This window comes from Babylonia areolata, chromosome 15 (assembly GCF_041734735.1).
Source record: "Babylonia areolata isolate BAREFJ2019XMU chromosome 15, ASM4173473v1, whole genome shotgun sequence".
Taxonomy (NCBI): domain Eukaryota; kingdom Metazoa; phylum Mollusca; class Gastropoda; order Neogastropoda; family Buccinidae; genus Babylonia; species Babylonia areolata.
The window spans coordinates 7,656,103-7,673,602 of record NC_134890.1 but is presented as its reverse complement, the minus strand read 5'-3'; the positions used below and the strand labels follow the sequence as shown (position 1 = coordinate 7,673,602).

General features: G+C 42.8%; 1 protein-coding gene across 1 annotated transcript in view; it reads right to left on the bottom strand.

The window, feature by feature from the left end:
• The window catches only part of LOC143290160 (uncharacterized), a 45,581-nt gene extending 28,358 nt beyond the window's left edge, over positions 1 to 17,223 (bottom strand). Inside the window, exon 1 of the mRNA XM_076599465.1 lies at positions 15,735 to 17,223. Within this exon, the coding sequence (XP_076455580.1) occupies positions 15,735 to 17,061 (1,327 nt within the window). The 5' untranslated portion in view covers positions 17,062 to 17,223. The remainder of the gene's footprint in view (positions 1 to 15,734) is intronic.
• Positions 17,224 to 17,500: the final 277 nt, after the last annotated feature.

The following is a 17,500-nucleotide window of genomic DNA, read 5'->3' as shown; positions in this document are numbered from 1 at the left end:
ATACGACATTTTATTGGACGAATGCAAAGGCACGAAAGGAAGCGTTTAACTGCATATGTATGAACTTTTTCCATTTCTTGATTATCGTACAGTCCCCAGATTTCTGCACCATATGTTAGAATTGGTTCACTTTGTGAGTCAAATAGTTTCCAGAATATAGAGAAATCGATACAGTTAAGTTGTTTTTTAAAGATCTTATAATCTCCATTACCCCCTTCTTTCCTTTTCTACAACTTTCTATCCATTACCCCTTCTTTCCTTTTCTACAACTTTCTATCCATTACCCCCTTCTTTCCTTTTCTACAACTTTCTGTCCATGCACTTCGAAGACTCAATTTAGTTGTAAACGGAAGACCCAAATATTTCTAAGAATTTGTTACTTTAACCTCACAGTCTCGTGAATTGAAAGATGCCCTCCCTTTCGAAAAGCCATCACATTCGTTTTGTCCAGATTTATCGTCAAATCTAACCTATAAACCTCGAACTTTAATGCATCCAATTGGTTTGGTTTTGTAGTCCTACAGTATAGTTCTGATATAAGAATAATGTCATCAGCAAACAATAACAAAAAGTCTTCAACAGCACCACAGAGAGAGAGAGATAAGTGGAAATATCAAACATGCCAAGAAGGAACGGAAAATTCGCACATAAATACAACAAAGAACATGAACTTCCTTCACTCGCTGAATGTTAACAGCAGCACAAAGCTTGTTCTTTCCACAATGTCTGGTGCTTACAGCTGGAAACAAACTGACAGGCGCCGGGCCAGAACAGGTCATGGGTCCTGATCCTGTGCTTACGAGTGACCAGAGTTCCAGACCCCGTTCCGGTCAGTCACCGGGTCCGTGGGAAAGACATTCCACTCCCAACTTCCTCATTCCATCCAGGTGTGAATGTACCCGACTTCGGTTGGGAATATGAGCTGAATACTATGAGCACGATGGTTGGGAATTGTCAGAGAGGTTAAAACAGCGAGGGGAGAGCACTGGTCCCTGAGTGGCCATGTCCAGCCCTGGACACAGGTGGGTACCAAGTCACTGCCCCCATGGCCGTGAAAGGCAATGAGTCAACCTTTTCAGCTGCGTGTGGAAACGTGCCGACTGTGTCTTCTGAACAGTGAAAAGTGTGTAGTCAAAGCGAGTGTCGTGCGGTATGGTTATCGAGCAGTTTCCTCCACTGATCTAAAATGATTTCTGCTTTTAGATAAGTGCTTCATCATCATCATATCAATAAAGGAAAAATATCTATAGGAAAAACAAATAAAACGGCACGCAGAAAAAAATACCAAAAAATGGGTGGCGCTGTAGTGTAGCGACGCGCTCTCTCTGGAGATCCCGAATTTCACACAGAGAAATCTGTTGTGATAAAAAGAAATGCAAATACAAATACTGTTATCATTATTCGATCTGAAATCTGTAGGGTTCTTTTTTGGTTATCTGCTGTTGCTAACATTGGTACTGTTCCTGATCTCTCCCTTTCCCCTATTTCTCTGCTCTGACGTGTACTATCCGAATCTTACAGGAAACCAAGGCAAGAGAGAAAAAACAAATTTCTCAACACATTGTGGTAGCCTGTTTATACGTTATGTTCAGAGCAAATCAAACACATGTTTTCAAGAATGAATTGTACATAGTACTGAAAAGTCCAAATGTATATGCCCTGGTATTTGATAACAGTAACTGCTGCAGAGTGAAACAAACTGCAGTTCTTTTCTACAGCTTTGGAACAGCCCCCAAAAGGTATGTCGATCTTGAGGTATGGCAGAATTGATAATAATAATAATAATAATAATAATAATAATAATAAAGATATGTTTTGGAATTGTTCGTGTTTGTATTTTTTTTCTCTTTTCGTGAAACACGTTTCCTTTTCATTGAAACTTTTTTTTCATCTATTTGGTTCGAGAAAAAAATAATAAAGGAAGGAAGGAATCCTGTCTAATGTCTCTTCGCACATAATGGTGACTGTAAACATCTAATTCAAGTAGTCATTTTTACATTTGGATGGTATTGTCACAGATCTCTACAATTGTGGGAGACTAGGATTGATTGAATGTGTTACACGAAAAATAGGAAAAATACAAAAACAAACTATTCCAAAACACATCTTTTTAGTAGTAGTAGTAGTAGTAGTAGTAGTAGTAGTAGTAGTGTTGTTTATTATTATTATTATTATTATTATTATTTCGGATGATTGAACAGTGTGTTGGGGGAGTCATGACGGATGATTGAACAGTGTGTTGGGGGAGTCATGACGGATGATTGAACAGTCAGTGGGGGAGTCAGGACGGATGATTGAACAGTCAGGTGGGGGGAGTCATGACGGATGATTGAACAGTCAGGTGGGGGAGCCATGACGGATGATTGAACAGTCAGTGGGGCAGTCAGGACGGATGATTGAACAGTCAGTGGGGGAGTCATGACGGATGATTGAACAGTCAGTGGGGCAGTCAGGACGGATGATTGAACAGTCAGTGGGGGAGTCATGACGGATGATTGAACAGTCAGGAGGGGGGAGCCATGACGGATGATTGAACAGTCAGTGGGGGAGTCAGGACGGATGATTGAACAGTCAGTGGGGGAGTCATGACGGATGATTGAACAGTCAGGTGGGGGAGTCATGACGGATGATTGAACAGTCAGTGGGGGAGTCAGGACGGATGATTGAACAGTCAGGAGGGGGGAGTCAGGACGGATGATTGAACAGTCAGTGGGGCAGTCAGGACGGATGATTGAACAGTCAGGAGGGGGGAGCCATGACGGATGATTGAACAGTCAGTGGGGCAGTCAGGACGGATGATTGAACAGTCAGGAGGGGGGAGTCAGGACGGATGATTGAACAGTCAGGGGGGGGGAGTCATGACGGATGATTGAACAGTCAGTGGGGGAGCCATGACGGATGATTGAACAGTTTGTTTTGGGAGCCATGACGGATGATTGAACAGTTTGTTTTGGGAGTCAGGACGGATGATTGAACAGTTTGTTTTGGGAGTCAGGACGGATGATTGAACAGTTTGTTTTGGGAGCCATGACGGATGATTGAACAGTTTGTTTGGGGAGTCAGGACGGATAAAGGGTGCAATCACAGTTGAAAACTAAAGAAACTAACTACACTGGACTCCGTAACAGGAGGCTGGTTAATCTAATTAAAAAGAGAAACAGTCAGACACATCAACGTTCCCTTTGACTGCAGATGACACACGTTGACGTTAGAAAGGTTTCTCGACTCACAGTCCAACCTTTACATGCTGAACTGTAACACCCTGGGAAAGCTGGACAAAATTAACAATGCTAACAATTTCGTTCTGGTTTGGAAAAGAGACACGCGAAACGTAAATTATCATTTCCAAGCTTTCAGATTTGCTTGTTTGAATTTCGAAAACGAACAAACCAACAAACAGACGATACAAACAAACAAAAAACAATGATCCAGTGATATATTCAATCATAACAAAGCTTGCAGAGAATCACCACCATTGTGGGGGAAGAAAACCATGGGCCTGGTCATTGCTTATCTGCATGCTGTCTGTGTTGAATCAAATCTGAGCCGGCACAAATTGCATGGATTACATAATAATGATAATAATAATAATAATAATAATATCATCCATCAGAGACACACACACACTGAGAGTATAAAAGAATTATAGAGAAGAAATATCCATCTTACATTCTCAAATAATATAGTACAGCTGATATTCTTCTTCCTTGTCGCACACATATGTACATCTGGATATTCATGTATTATGTAATCATTCATTTATTCGGAGTCCCTTCCATTAACATACACACACACAATCAAGCACACACACACACACACACACACACACACACACACACACACACACACACACACACACACACACACACACACGGAACTCTCCAGAGGTCTATTGCGTATGTAAAAACATTCACAGAGAGAGAGAAACAGACAGACAGAACGAACCTTTTTTTTAACAAGTGGAATAAGCATGCATATCCTTTTTTACATCCAGCCCTCAGGGCAAAGAGAAATGAAACCCAAATATTCACAGAATAATAAAAGGTTGTAGAATACAAACATGACATTCAAATACACTCAAATGCACAGCAAACATTTACAGGTACATAATCATGATAACTGCATTCATGACAAAAATGTATATATATATATATATATATATATATATATATATATATATATATATATATATATATATATATATGTGTGTGTGTGTGTGTGTGTGTGTGTGTGTGTGTGTGTGTGTGTGTGTGTGTGTGTGTGTGTGTATACATGGTTATACAAAGACCAACAGACAGAGACAGAGAGAGGCGATGGAGGAGAGAGACAGAGACAGAGAATGACAGACACGCAGACACACAGAAGACAGAGACGGAGAGACAGACCCTGACACTGACGTGTTTATGACTCATGCGGCATTAAAATCCTAGATGGAAATATATATAATGGGACGGAGAGAGACAGAGAGACACAGGGAGACGCAGAGAGAGACAGAGAGAGAGACACAGAGAGAGACAGAGAGAGGGAGGAAAGAGAAGGACAAAGGAAACGAGATGAGGAGCGGCGCGAGCAAGCGAGCGACAGAGACAACCAAGACATTCCTTCTTGACGAGGGGATTAAATAAGCGTAAACGAGAGTGGGAAAAAGGTCATATCTATCTATCTATATATATATATATAGATAGATAGATAGATATATATATATGTGTGTGTGTGTGTGTGTGTGTGTGTGTGTGTGTGTGTGTGTGTGTGTGTGTGTGTGTGTGTGTGTGTACAGGGAGAGAGAGAGAACTGGAAATTGGGATGCAAGCCCATGATTTCTCGCAATCCCACTATTTCTCTCACTTTCAGACAAATTGTGGTCGTTCTCCTCCCACGATTTCTCACACAATCAAAAATATTTCCTTTGTCATCGGAGTTGGGTTCTCGTCTTTTCCCAATGCAAATCAAAGAGAATAACCAGAGAGAGGACAAGAAAAGAGAAAGGGGGGGGGGGCGATGACAATGATAATGATAATGACAGTGGCGTAGGGGAAGACATCAACAGTAATGACACTGAAACACACCTGTTCATTTAGTTCACATGATACGGATCACTGCAATGCACTGACCTGAACTTCAACATCGGAATCAATAGCAAACTACGAAATTAAGGCAATGTACACAACTCAAACAGAAATATAATACAGTATGATATGATACAATATAATATGATATGATACAACATAACTTTACATTACATACTATACTATACTATACTATACTATACTATACTATACTATACTATACTATACTATACTGTACTATAATAAGACTTGAACCGAATCTTTCCCGAGGGATGTTGGTAATAACATCAAAATGATTAAACTCTCTACATATATGTGATTAAAAAAAAAAAAGTTTCGCAATGATTTATCCGCATGTAGGGAGTGTGAAAACTGGACAAAATAATTTTGATGTTTGTTGTGATGCAAACTTTTCTGTCACATCTATTTGGAATGTACTCATTCACCCACCCACTCATTCACCCACTCACTCACCCACTCACCAACTCACTTACTCATAAACATACACCTTTTTTTTTAAACCAGTACTAAGTAATCACCTTCCCCACCGTCTATTGTTGATGTCTTCGCTTACGCCACTGTCATTATCATGATCGTTGTCGTCGCTCCCATTTCTCGTTTGTTTCTCTCTCTCTCTCTCTCTCTCTCTCTCTCTCTCTCTCTCTCTCTCTCTCTCTCTCTCTCTCGTTTTTCTCTTAGATTTGCATTGGGAAAAGACAAGAACTCAACTCCGACGAGAAAGGAAATCTTTTTGATTAAAATAAGGGGGACTTCTCACGATTTCTCGCAATTGAGACAAAACGTGGGTGTGGAACGTCCACGATTTCTCACAATCCCACGATTTCTCTCAAAAAGTGAGACTTACATGGGAATGGGAATTTATTCATTAAGGTCAACATTTTTTTTTTCTTCCTTTTTTTTAGCAAGGAAGAAGATAGTATAAGCCAGGATATCAACATGAAAACACAAATGCCGAACTGGATAAGACATAAGCCGTGATTAGAGAGAGAGAGAGATATTGGGAACTGGAATTCATTCATTAAGGTCAAAGCCCCACATGAAGGGGTCTGAACATAACAATATCTTTTTCATCAGTTTTTTCTGTTTTTTCTTCTTCTTTTTTTCTTCTTCTTTTTTTTTTCCTTTTTTTTTCAGGAAGAAAATAGTATAATCCATAAAATAAACATGAAAACATACGTATCGAATTGGATGACACATAATCAGTGATTGGAGAGAGAGAGAGAGAGAGAGAGAGAGAGAGAGAGAGAGAGAGAGAGAGAGAGAGAGAGAGAGAGAGAGAGTTCGACAATGATACCGATAATGATATTGATAACAATGATTTCGTCTGGAAAAAAAGGTCACAGCCCCATTCGACGCGGGTAATAAAACCGGTATGTTCAATTACGGCCAAACCATGTATATACATGCACGTAAGTTTCCAACACTGTCATTTCACAGCAAAGCAGGCATAAAGGATGCATTTCTTAAAGGACTTAAACACACAGTGCAATATTTCTAATCAATTGTACATATTTTGACGTCAAAACAAGACAAGCATAATAATGGTTGGTCATTGGTAATACTTTAAAGGAATATGCTTATATGCATGTACACCCATGAAGAGTGAATAAAGTATTTGTTTTTGTGTTTTTTTATTGTGCATGTCACCATTCCTATCATGATAGAACTCTTGCGGGCAGCAAATGGCGTAGAAGGCAATGTGGGAGAGATCAGCCTCTGGCATGCTTGGTGCCGTGAGATCCGGCCGGCCGAGGCACTCACTGTGGGGTGTGGCTGATTGTGTCTTTGGAATCTTTGGCAGAAGAAGGGACCCATGAAGACTAATGTTTCAGGGGCTGGCAGGACGCTACTTTCTGGCACTTTGTTTTTGTTTTTTGTTTTGTTTTTCGAGGAGGACGCCATTGTCCAGTGAACAATAAGAACAGTCTGGGTTACTCCGTTTATCATCTATTGGTTGAGATTTAATCATGTGTATGGAAATGTTAGAATGTCGATTTTGAATGCATCTGCTGTGGAACTTGTGCTAAAAACGTTTTGGTTAATTGATAATAGTTGTATGGGATGGTCTTAATGGACAGCCACGAGGCGTAGTAATTCCATGGCCGTGTCCTTGAGGCGTCAGAAGGGCGTGATGTCTGGCAGTCCACCCTGACTCTTGGAGAACAAACATGCAGTCCACCCTGACTCTTGGAGAACAAACATGCAGTCCACCCTGACTCTTGGAGAACAAACATGCAGTCCACTCTGACTCTTGGAGAACAAACATGCAGTCCACTCTGACTCTTGGAGAACAAACATGCAGTCCACCCTGACTCTTGGAGAACAAACATGCAGTCCACCCTGACTCTTGGAGAACAAACATGCAGTCCACTCACCCTGACTCTTGGAGAACAAACATGCAGTCCACTCACCCTGACTCTTGGAGAACAAACATGCAGTCCACCCTGACTCTTGGAGAACAAACATGCAGTCCACCCTGACTCTTGGAGAACAAACATGCAGTCCACCCTGACTCCTGGAGAACAAACATGCAGTCCACTCTGACTCTTGGAGAACAAACATGCAGTCCACCCTGACTCCTGGAGAACAAACATGCAGTCCACTCTGACTCCTGGAGAACAAACATGCAGTCCACCCTGACTCCTGGAGAACAAACATGCAGTCCACTCACCCTGACTCTTGGAGAACAAACATGCAGTCCACCCTGACTCCTGGAGAACAAACATGCAGTCCACTCTGACTCTTGGAGAACAAACATGCAGTCCACTCTGACTCTTGGAGAACAAACATGCAGTCCACCCTGACTCCTGGAGAACAAGCATGCAGTCCACTCACCCTGACTCCTGGAGAACAAACATGCAGTCCACACTGACTCTTGGAGAACAAACATGCAGTCCACCCTGACTCCTGGAGAACAAACATGCAGTCCACCCTGACTCTTGGAGAACAAACATGCAGTCCACCCTGACTCTTGGAGAACAAACATGCAGTCCACCCTGACTCTTGGAGAACAAACATGCAGTCCACCCTGACTCTTGGAGAACAAACATGCAGTCCACTCACCCTGACTCTTGGAGAACAAACATGCAGTCCACCCTGACTCCTGGAGAACAAACATGCAGTCCACCCTGACTCTTGGAGAACAAACATGAAGTCCACCCTGACTCCTGGAGAACAAACATGCAGTCCACCCTGACTCTTGGAGAACAAACATGCAGTCCACCCTGAATCTTGGAGAACAAACATGCAGTCCACCCTGACTCCTGGAGAACAAACATGCAGTCCACCCTGACTCTTGGAGAACAAACATGCAGTCCACCCTGACTCTTGGAGAACAAACATGCAGTCCACCCTGACTCCTGGAGAACAAACATGCAGTCCACACTGACTCCTGGAGAACAAACATGCAGTCCACCCTGACTCCTGGAGAACAAACATGCAGTCCACCCTGACTCCTGGAGAACAAACATGCAGTCCACCCTGACTCTTGGAGAACAAACATGCAGTCCACCCTGACTCCTGGAGAACAAACATGCAGTCCACCCTGACTCCTGGAGAACAAACATGCAGTCCACCCTGACTCCTGGAGAACAAACATGCAGTCCACACTGACTCCTGGAGAACAAACATGCAGTCCACCCTGACTCCTGGAGAACAAACATGCAGTCCACACTGACTCTTGGAGAACAAACATGCAGTCCACCCTGACTCTTGGAGAACAAACATGCAGTCCACCCTGACTCTTGGAGAACAAACATGCAGTCCACCCTGACTCCTGGAGAACAAACATGCAGTCCACCCTGACTCTTGGAGAACAAACATGCAGTCCACCCTGACTCTTGGAGAACAAACATGCAGTCCACCCTGACTCTTGGAGAACAAACATGCAGTCAGGGAGTGTTCGTGGCTTTCTGGTATTGGTAAAAATCTTTTCCCTGTTATTTTGATGCTGATGTTTGTAGATTTCATTCATGGATGTGGGTATTTTACTGACTTTCATATTATGCATTTGCTGTTATAATATCATTTTCATATGATGGAAATAATAGGGAAGAAGAAAGAGCAGATGTAGTAGAAGGGTGGCATGTGTATGTAGATAGTAATGTTTTGGGGGCTAAGTTATAGGTCCACCTAGCTGTGAAAGGGAACTTATTTTTGTTAAGAAGGGTGGCAGTAGGGCTGAAGATTGTGATAGGAGATTTCGTCCTTTTTCCTGTGACTGTGTACCGTACTCCTTTTTTGTAGCTGTTTGCCTAGCTGTTTTCTGTCTCTCTCCCTCCCTTTCACTCTTGATATATGTATATAGATAGATATATAGATATATATATATATATATATATATATATATATATATATGTGTGTGTGTGTGTGTGTGTGTGTGTGTGTGTGTGTGTGTGTTGTTGTTGTTGTTGTTGGCGTCCATCTATCTCGGGAGACAATGGAACTCTGCGCCTGGTTCAGTCAAGTTGTTGAGTTTCAGCGCTTGCTGTGGCTGTACAGTCGGACTCTGGATTGGAAGGTTCTGTTGCAGTTGTTACAGGTGAAAGTCGCGCCTGGCTCAGAGGGTACCGATTCTGCCGTCTGCTGACTGCGCTCTCTTCCCTCTTCCCAGTGCTGTTCTCCTCGCTCCTCTGGACGCATGCCTTCACGGTCCTTCTCCAGCTGTTACGGTCTTCAGCCACCACCTCTCAACCTGCTGGGTCCATGTTGCCTGCCCTCATGTCTCGTTTGCAGACGTCCCTGTGGCGTAGGACAGGTCTTCCTGAAGGTCTGGAACCAGTGGCGAGTTCGCCATAAAGGATGTCCTAGGGAATTCGCCCGTCATCCATTCGCCTGACCCGGCCGACCCACCGCAGACGGCGACAGGTCAGGAGTGCAAACATGCTGGAGATGCCTGCCTGGTCAAGGACTTTCTTGTTTGGTACACGGTCTTGCCACGTGATGCCCAGAATTCTCCAGCACTCTGCTCTATGGGAGCGAGACATGGACTCTCTACTCTCGCCAATAACGCAGACTCAACTCCTTATATATATATATATATATATATATGTGTGTGTGTGTGTGTGTGTGTGTGTGTACTCGCAGTAGTTTTGATTGTTTATTTTCTATGCTTGTTTGTATGCGTGCTCTGGGCTAAATTTATATAATATTGTTACACATGTCTGAAGTTAGGGAAGTGGTTTAGCTGGCTGCAGAAGCGAGCTAATGAGCATTGTTGTTTGAGCACATGGGAAGAAGTAAAACCAGTAAAGCTGGGTGAAGGAGGTCCACAAATCTGGAAGTAGTTGTTCCGACTCGGTCGCAGAGGGCTAAACGGGAAGGTGTTTGCTCTATTTTTAGAATGACTGTCTTGTCATTTGTGTAGCACTTGTTTTGGGTGGGTGTCTTTGCTGATGGCCCTTCGCACCCCCAAGGCGGAGAGCTAATGCTATATGAGTTGAACTGAAGGTTCTTCATACAATAGCACATTCCCTGTTATGTGTCATGAATTACATGCTCGTAGAAGGTTTGGTTGAAATCATTTACTTCCTTTTTTTCTTCTTCTTCTATTTTCCCCCCTCTATTATGATGGGAAAACGTAGGGTATGTGCTAATATCCAGTTGATATTTTTGCGTGAGTCTGGAAATGGTTGCACAATGCATTGTTGTTATGTTGGTTTGCATTGATGTTTCCAGGCCACAGTTGCTAGAGCCCCCTTTTTTGTCTTTGCTTTTAGTTGTTTTAGTCAGTCAGTTAGTTTTACCCTTTTCTTACCTTTTAGACTTTTAGAGATTAGTCGGAACGAAATCAAAGTGAACAAAACCATCTCTGGGCCTGACTCGTGTTTCTTTTCTTAGTAAAACCTAATCTGTCTTTTCCACGAACCCGACTCCCCTTGTGGTTGGTAAAAATCACTGTCTGTTCTTTACGATAGGAACAAGGGAAGGTTTGCATGCTTTTGTCTTCTATGAGACACACAGAGAGATGAGGGGCGAAAGAGAGACAGATAGACACAGAGGAAAAGAGCAAGAGAAAAAACAGAGACAAACAGAAGGGGGGAAAAGATAGATAGATAGAGAGAGAGAGAGAGAGAGAGAGAGAGAGAGAAGACACGAGAACAGGGGAGAGACAGAGAAAGAGACATGCCAAAGGGAGGGAGAGACAGAGACAGTGATAGAAGGAGACAGACATAGAAGACAAATTGATGAATTAGGAGAGAGGGGGAACGAACGAACGAACTTTTTTTTTTAATGAGGGAAGTGGAATAAGCATGCAGATGCTTTTTGTCATTCATCTCTCAGGGGAAAAGAGAAATTATTTCAAAATATTCAAAAAATAACAAACGATTGCATAAATAAAAACATGACATCCAAAAACACTCAAACACACGGTGGCATTTAAAGGTACATATTATAATACTTGCATTCATTACAAAAAATGTATATCGATATACATGGTTGCAATGCAGTGAGAGAGAGAGAGAGAGAGAGAGAGAGAGAGAGAGAGAGAGAGAGAGAGAGAGAGAGACGGACAGACAGACAGACAGACAGACAGTCAGAGAATGAATGAGGAAGAAACACAATCTCTGTCCATTTGCCACAAATACTTTATATGATGTCATCCCAACCCACCTTTTCGATCTTGAGTTGCCTGTTCCTGACATGCCGATTACCGATTCGACAATTATCAAATTGGTGATCCCGATTAAACAATTTCCATTTTGCCTGTGACCTCTGTTGCTCTGTGTGTGTGTGTGTGTGTGTGTGTGTGTGTGTGTGTGTGTGTGTCCATAGAAGAAAATATCAGTTCATTCATTTATATATCAGTTCTAATGTCGGGATCTCTTTTCTTTCCATCCACTCACATTCTGACCACCGAACGTTTATTTCTTGTGCGCGCGCGCGCGCGCGCGTGTGTGTGTGTGTGTGTGTGTGTTTGTGTGTGTGTATGTGTGTGTGTGTGTGTATGAGCGTGTGTGTAAATGTGTGTGTGTGTGTGTGAGAGAGCGTGTGCGTGCGTGCGTGTGTATGTGTCTGTCTGTCTGTCTGCCTGTCTGTCTCTCTTTCCATCTATATCTCACTGTCTATATCATTCTCTCTTTGCATGGCTCTTGATCTCTCTGTCTCTGTCTCTGTCTCTCTCTCTCTCTCTCTCTCTCTCTCTCGAGCGCAGTAATTATGTTTCTGTGTTTCGCTCTCTGCGATTTCCCTGTACCTATCCGTCTCTATCTGTCTGTGTATGTCCCTCACACACACACACACACACACACACACACACACACACACACACACGAAACACACGCACGCACGACCATACACACACGCACATACACGTTGCCCTCTGAATGCAACTTCAGTATTTTGATGAGTCATCCATTGTTCCTATTGTTTTATTGCAACAAACAATGGGACGCACAGCGTGAATGATAATTAGCTCTGGGATGGGAGTGATGGATAATGAATGAAAATATACTACAAATCACACACACACACACACACACACACACACACACACACACACACACACAGAGACACTCAGACAGACAGACACACACACACACACACACACACACACACACACACACACTAACACTAACACACACACACACACACACACACACACACACACACACACACACACACACACACACACACACAGAAGCAAGCAAGCAAACAAACACAAACAGCAAAAAAAAAACACACACCACACACATTCTCTCTCTCTCTCTCTCTCTCTCTCTCTCTCTCTCTCTCTCTCTCTCTCTCTCTCTGCGTTTCCTTCTTTAAATCAAGTGACTGAAAATTCTTGTGATAGAAGCCGAACCTTTAACTGGGCCTCTTGCATTAAAAACTGCTTAGACAGATACGGATTTTCAGATGTTTGGTTAGCTGTCGGAGTCGTAAATATACAGGCTTTCATGCGGATTTTCAGGCAGAGAATGGCTGACTTTTCAACAGGACTGGTCCGATAAATCAAATTCCAGGGACCGTTTCGAAACATACCGCTCATTTAAATCACTGTTACAGCCAGAACCTCATTTAACACAGTTAACAATAAACAAGTTCGAGGTGAAATTTACACTTGGTATAAATTATTTGAAAAAAAATAATTGCAAACGATACTGCGATAACGTAAAGACATGTCCTTTCTGTGACCAAATACAGATGAATTTCATTTTCTGCTACATTGTGTTGTCTACAGACCATTAAGAGAAAAAATATTTTAAAAGATCAGCAGTATAGTAGAAATCCCCATGTAGAATTGGCACAATTGTTAAAAAACGAAGATGTGAACATAACTAGAGATGTTGCGATGTACATATTCTGTGCGTTCAAGAGATGGGAAGAACTTGAAGCAGGATTTTAAGTTTGAACAAATAACCCTTATTTTCATTTCAACAAATGTGTTGTGTTTAAACTTCTGGCATTATTTTATTGATTTACTCATTGTCTTTTCCTTTTGCGATCATGTGTGTGCATGTGCACCTCAAATGTTTACAGGCCGGAGGTCTAACATTAAATTCTTTAGTACTTGAATCTCTCTGCGTTACACAGTCACACACACAGCAGCAGTGAACAACAAACTAAACAACGAGAAGGGCGATAGATACACTGACAGGTAATTGCAGAACACAATCTTTAAAATAAAAAATGATACAGTTAAGTTCTATAAAACGACAATATGATTTGATAAAGAAGTTTAAAGAATAAAACATAGGGGGTGGGGGGTCAGAGAGGGTGGGGGTCAGAGGGGAGGGGGGGGACGAAGATGAACCAGAAAAGCAAAGCAAAAATCGTGACAGAAAAAGAACAATTATAATCCATCAATAACATGACAAAGAGAGAAATCGACAGAAAAAGAACAATTATAATCCAACAATAACATGACAAAGAGAGAAATCGTGACAGAAAAAGAACAATTATAACCTATCAATCAATAACATGACAAAGAGAGAAATCGCCAGAAGAAGAACAATTATAATCCATCAATAACATGACAAAGAGAGAAATCGACAGAAGAAGAACAATTATAATCCATCAATCAATAACATGACAAAGAGAGAAATCGCCAGAAGAAGAACAATTATAATCCATCAATCAATAACATGACAAAGCGAGAAATCGCCAGAAGAAGAACAATTACAATCCATCAATCAATAACATGAGAAAGAGAGAAATCGACAGAAGAAGAACAATTATAATCCATCAATCAATAACATGACAAAGCGAGAAATCGCCAGAAGAAGAACAATTATAATCCATCAATCAATAACATGACAAAGCGAGAAATCGCCAGAAGAAGAACAATTACAATCCATCAATCAATAACATGACAAAGCGAGAAATCGCCAGAAGAAGAACAATTACAATCCATCAATCAATAACATGAGAAAGAGAGAAATCGACAGAAGAAGAACAATTATAATCCATCAATCAATAACATGACAAAGCGAGAAATCGCCAGAAGAAGAACAATTACAATCCATCAATCAATAACATGACAAAGAGAGAAATCGCCAGAAGAAGAACAATTACAATCCATCAATCAATAACATGAGAAAGAGAGAAATCGCCAGAAGAAGAACAATCACAAGAAGGAGCAGGAGGAGGCCGGGGAGAGAGGTGGGGCAGCAAAGAAGGAGAAGAACATGATGATGATGCTGATGATGATAGCTGAGAAGAAGAAAAAGAAGGACAACGACAACAAATAAAACAACAATAATACCATCAACAACAATAGCAACAGCAATACCTACAACAACAACAAAAGGCAGAAAAAAGGGATGAAAATACTCTTTGTGACCAAAAGGAATATAGAAATATGAATAGTTTTGAATACACGAAATTTAATATAGATATATAAACAAAGAAATAAACAACTGCATAAATAAACAATTGATACTGTTACTCTTGGTGAGCTACAGGCACATGAATTAGGAATAATAAAAATGTCACGAACTTGTGTATTTCCTTTGTTTTGAACACAGCAGTGCAATCATCTTCCCATTATTTTTTGTTGTTTGATGATTTCTTCTCTCCCCCCAAACCTCCTCTCTTTTGCCTCACTTCGTTTCCAAACATAAATGATCAGTGAATAGATGGATGAAACTAACAGACAAAGAAATAAAGAAATGAGTGTAAGGATAAAATAGATAAAAAAGAAAGAAAGTTATTTTTTAAATAAACAAACAAAACACTGGACAAATCAAACAACCCCTACCCCTCATAAAAATTATACTTAAAGAAATGTATGAATGAATAAGAAAGAAAGAAAGACAGGCAGAATAAAGATTTTTTTAGACCGATTAGCAAATAGAAAATATTAGACAAATCAAATAAACAGCCCCTACACCTCCAAAAAAATAATAAAGAAATAAAGAAACGACTGAATGAATAAAAAAAAAGAAAGAAAGAAAACTTAAAACTGATTAGCAAACAGAAAACATTAGACAAATTAAACAGACAACTTCTACCCTCCAAGCGTCACCACCACCACCCAAGAAAGAAAAATTAATATCATAACAGAAATAACACAAAAACCAAAATTACATCCTCTCTGAAGAAAACAAACAAACAGCATTACCCAAACAAAAACAACACGAACACAAAGACAATCTCCACTATCGTGACAAACACTTCAACAACAACAACCAAAACCCTTCTCACCTGACTGGGACTTCCTCATCCAAGGGTAGATAATGGGCTGCTGCACCGCTCCCCCTCCACCTCCCACCCCTACCGCTCCGTGAGGGTCCGGACTCATCATCCCTCCGCCCTCCTCCTCCATCCCCATCCCGGAATCCCCTAGCAGCAGCGGGGGGGATCCCGATCCCGAGAGGCTTCCTCCTCGTCCTCCTCCTCCGCTAGCCGCCAGGTCCCCAGGGGGGTAGGGGGACTGGACAGGGGGGGAGGAACCCTGAAGTCCCAGGGCCGTGTTGGGCGACAGTTGCTGGAGATGCCGCTGCTGCTGCTGCTGCTGAAGATGATGATGTTGAAGAGGATGAGGGTGGTATTGGTGTTGCTGTTGTTGTTGGGGTGGCGGTGGTGGCGGTGGCGGGGGTGGTTGGAGCGGGTGGTGGTGGTGGTTGTAAGAGAGGTGGTGGGGGTGGTGATAAGCAGAGGAGGAGGAAGTAGGAGAGGGATAGGAGTCCGCGGCCAAAGTGGCGGCCACAGGAGAGGAAGAAGGACAACTCCCCAGCGATACGCTCCCTGTAGTTATGTCCCCTGTCACAGTGTGTTGATGTTGATGTTGATGATGTTTCCCTCCTACTCCTCCAACTCTCATGGCTGACATCGCCATGGCTCCAGTAGCTGCGGAAGATAATGACAACACCGATGGCGACGATGATGACGATGATGAGGATGATGAGGATGTTGAGGACGATGGTGATGACACTACCGCCGCCTCCTCACAGGAGACTACAGGGCCGCCCCCGAAACTGTCTGCCTGCCCATGGTCTTGGTGCTGGATGTGGCTTTGTTGTTGTTGATGTTGATGTGATCTATACGGCTGCTGCTGCGCATGTGGGAGATCCTGATCCTCCCCTTCGTACCCCACTTGAACACCACCTCCACAGCTACTGCCACTGCTGCCACGACCTTCCTCCCGGGAAGAATTGTTGAGATCCACAAGAAGAGTGCTGTTGCTGTTACTGGTGGTGGTGGTGGTGGTGCTTCCAGAACTGACAGCAGTCATCACCCCACTCGGGGCCCCGGATGGAGCAGGCGAAGCAACATCAGGGATTTGGGCAGCACCGCCCTGGTACATCTGATGGTGATGTTGATGTTGGTGATGATGAAGATGATGACCGTAGCTCCCAAGATGCTGTAGGCGATGGTAGTAGCCATGGTTTCCTAGGTAACCACTGCTACTTCCGCTGCTGCTGCCCCCGCTGGCGGCTGCTACCACAAAGTCTTCTGTAGTGGCTGGCGGGAACTTATGGTCGCTCCCGTACGCGGCGACGGGGTTCATCAAAAACGAGCTCATAGTCATTAATTTTCTCTCCGGGAGTCCCCTTACCTTCGCTTACTTACCAGTCCCTTGTAGATGACAAAAAAAAGCGAAGATAAGCGCCCCTGCCTCGCTCGCTGTTTTTCAAGCCAGCTCTTCGCACACAAGAGGAGGACCCAACACACTCCGTGAAGGACACACATCGACAGTAAATAACTCCCAGTCTCCAGTTTCACTGCATGGCAAAAAGAAAGCTCCATCCCCTCCCCACCCACCACCAACCCCCCTACCCCCCACCATCCCCACCCCCTTCCTCCACCTCCCCCTCATCCTCCGTTTCCACAATGATCTCAACTCCCACAACAACACACCTTAAGCTCCGCCCACCGACCTGTCACAAGCGCTTTCCCCATCATGTGACTTGGAGGAGCCAATCGTAGTGCATCTACTTGCCGGGCTCGCGCTGAGCTGGCGGCTGGTG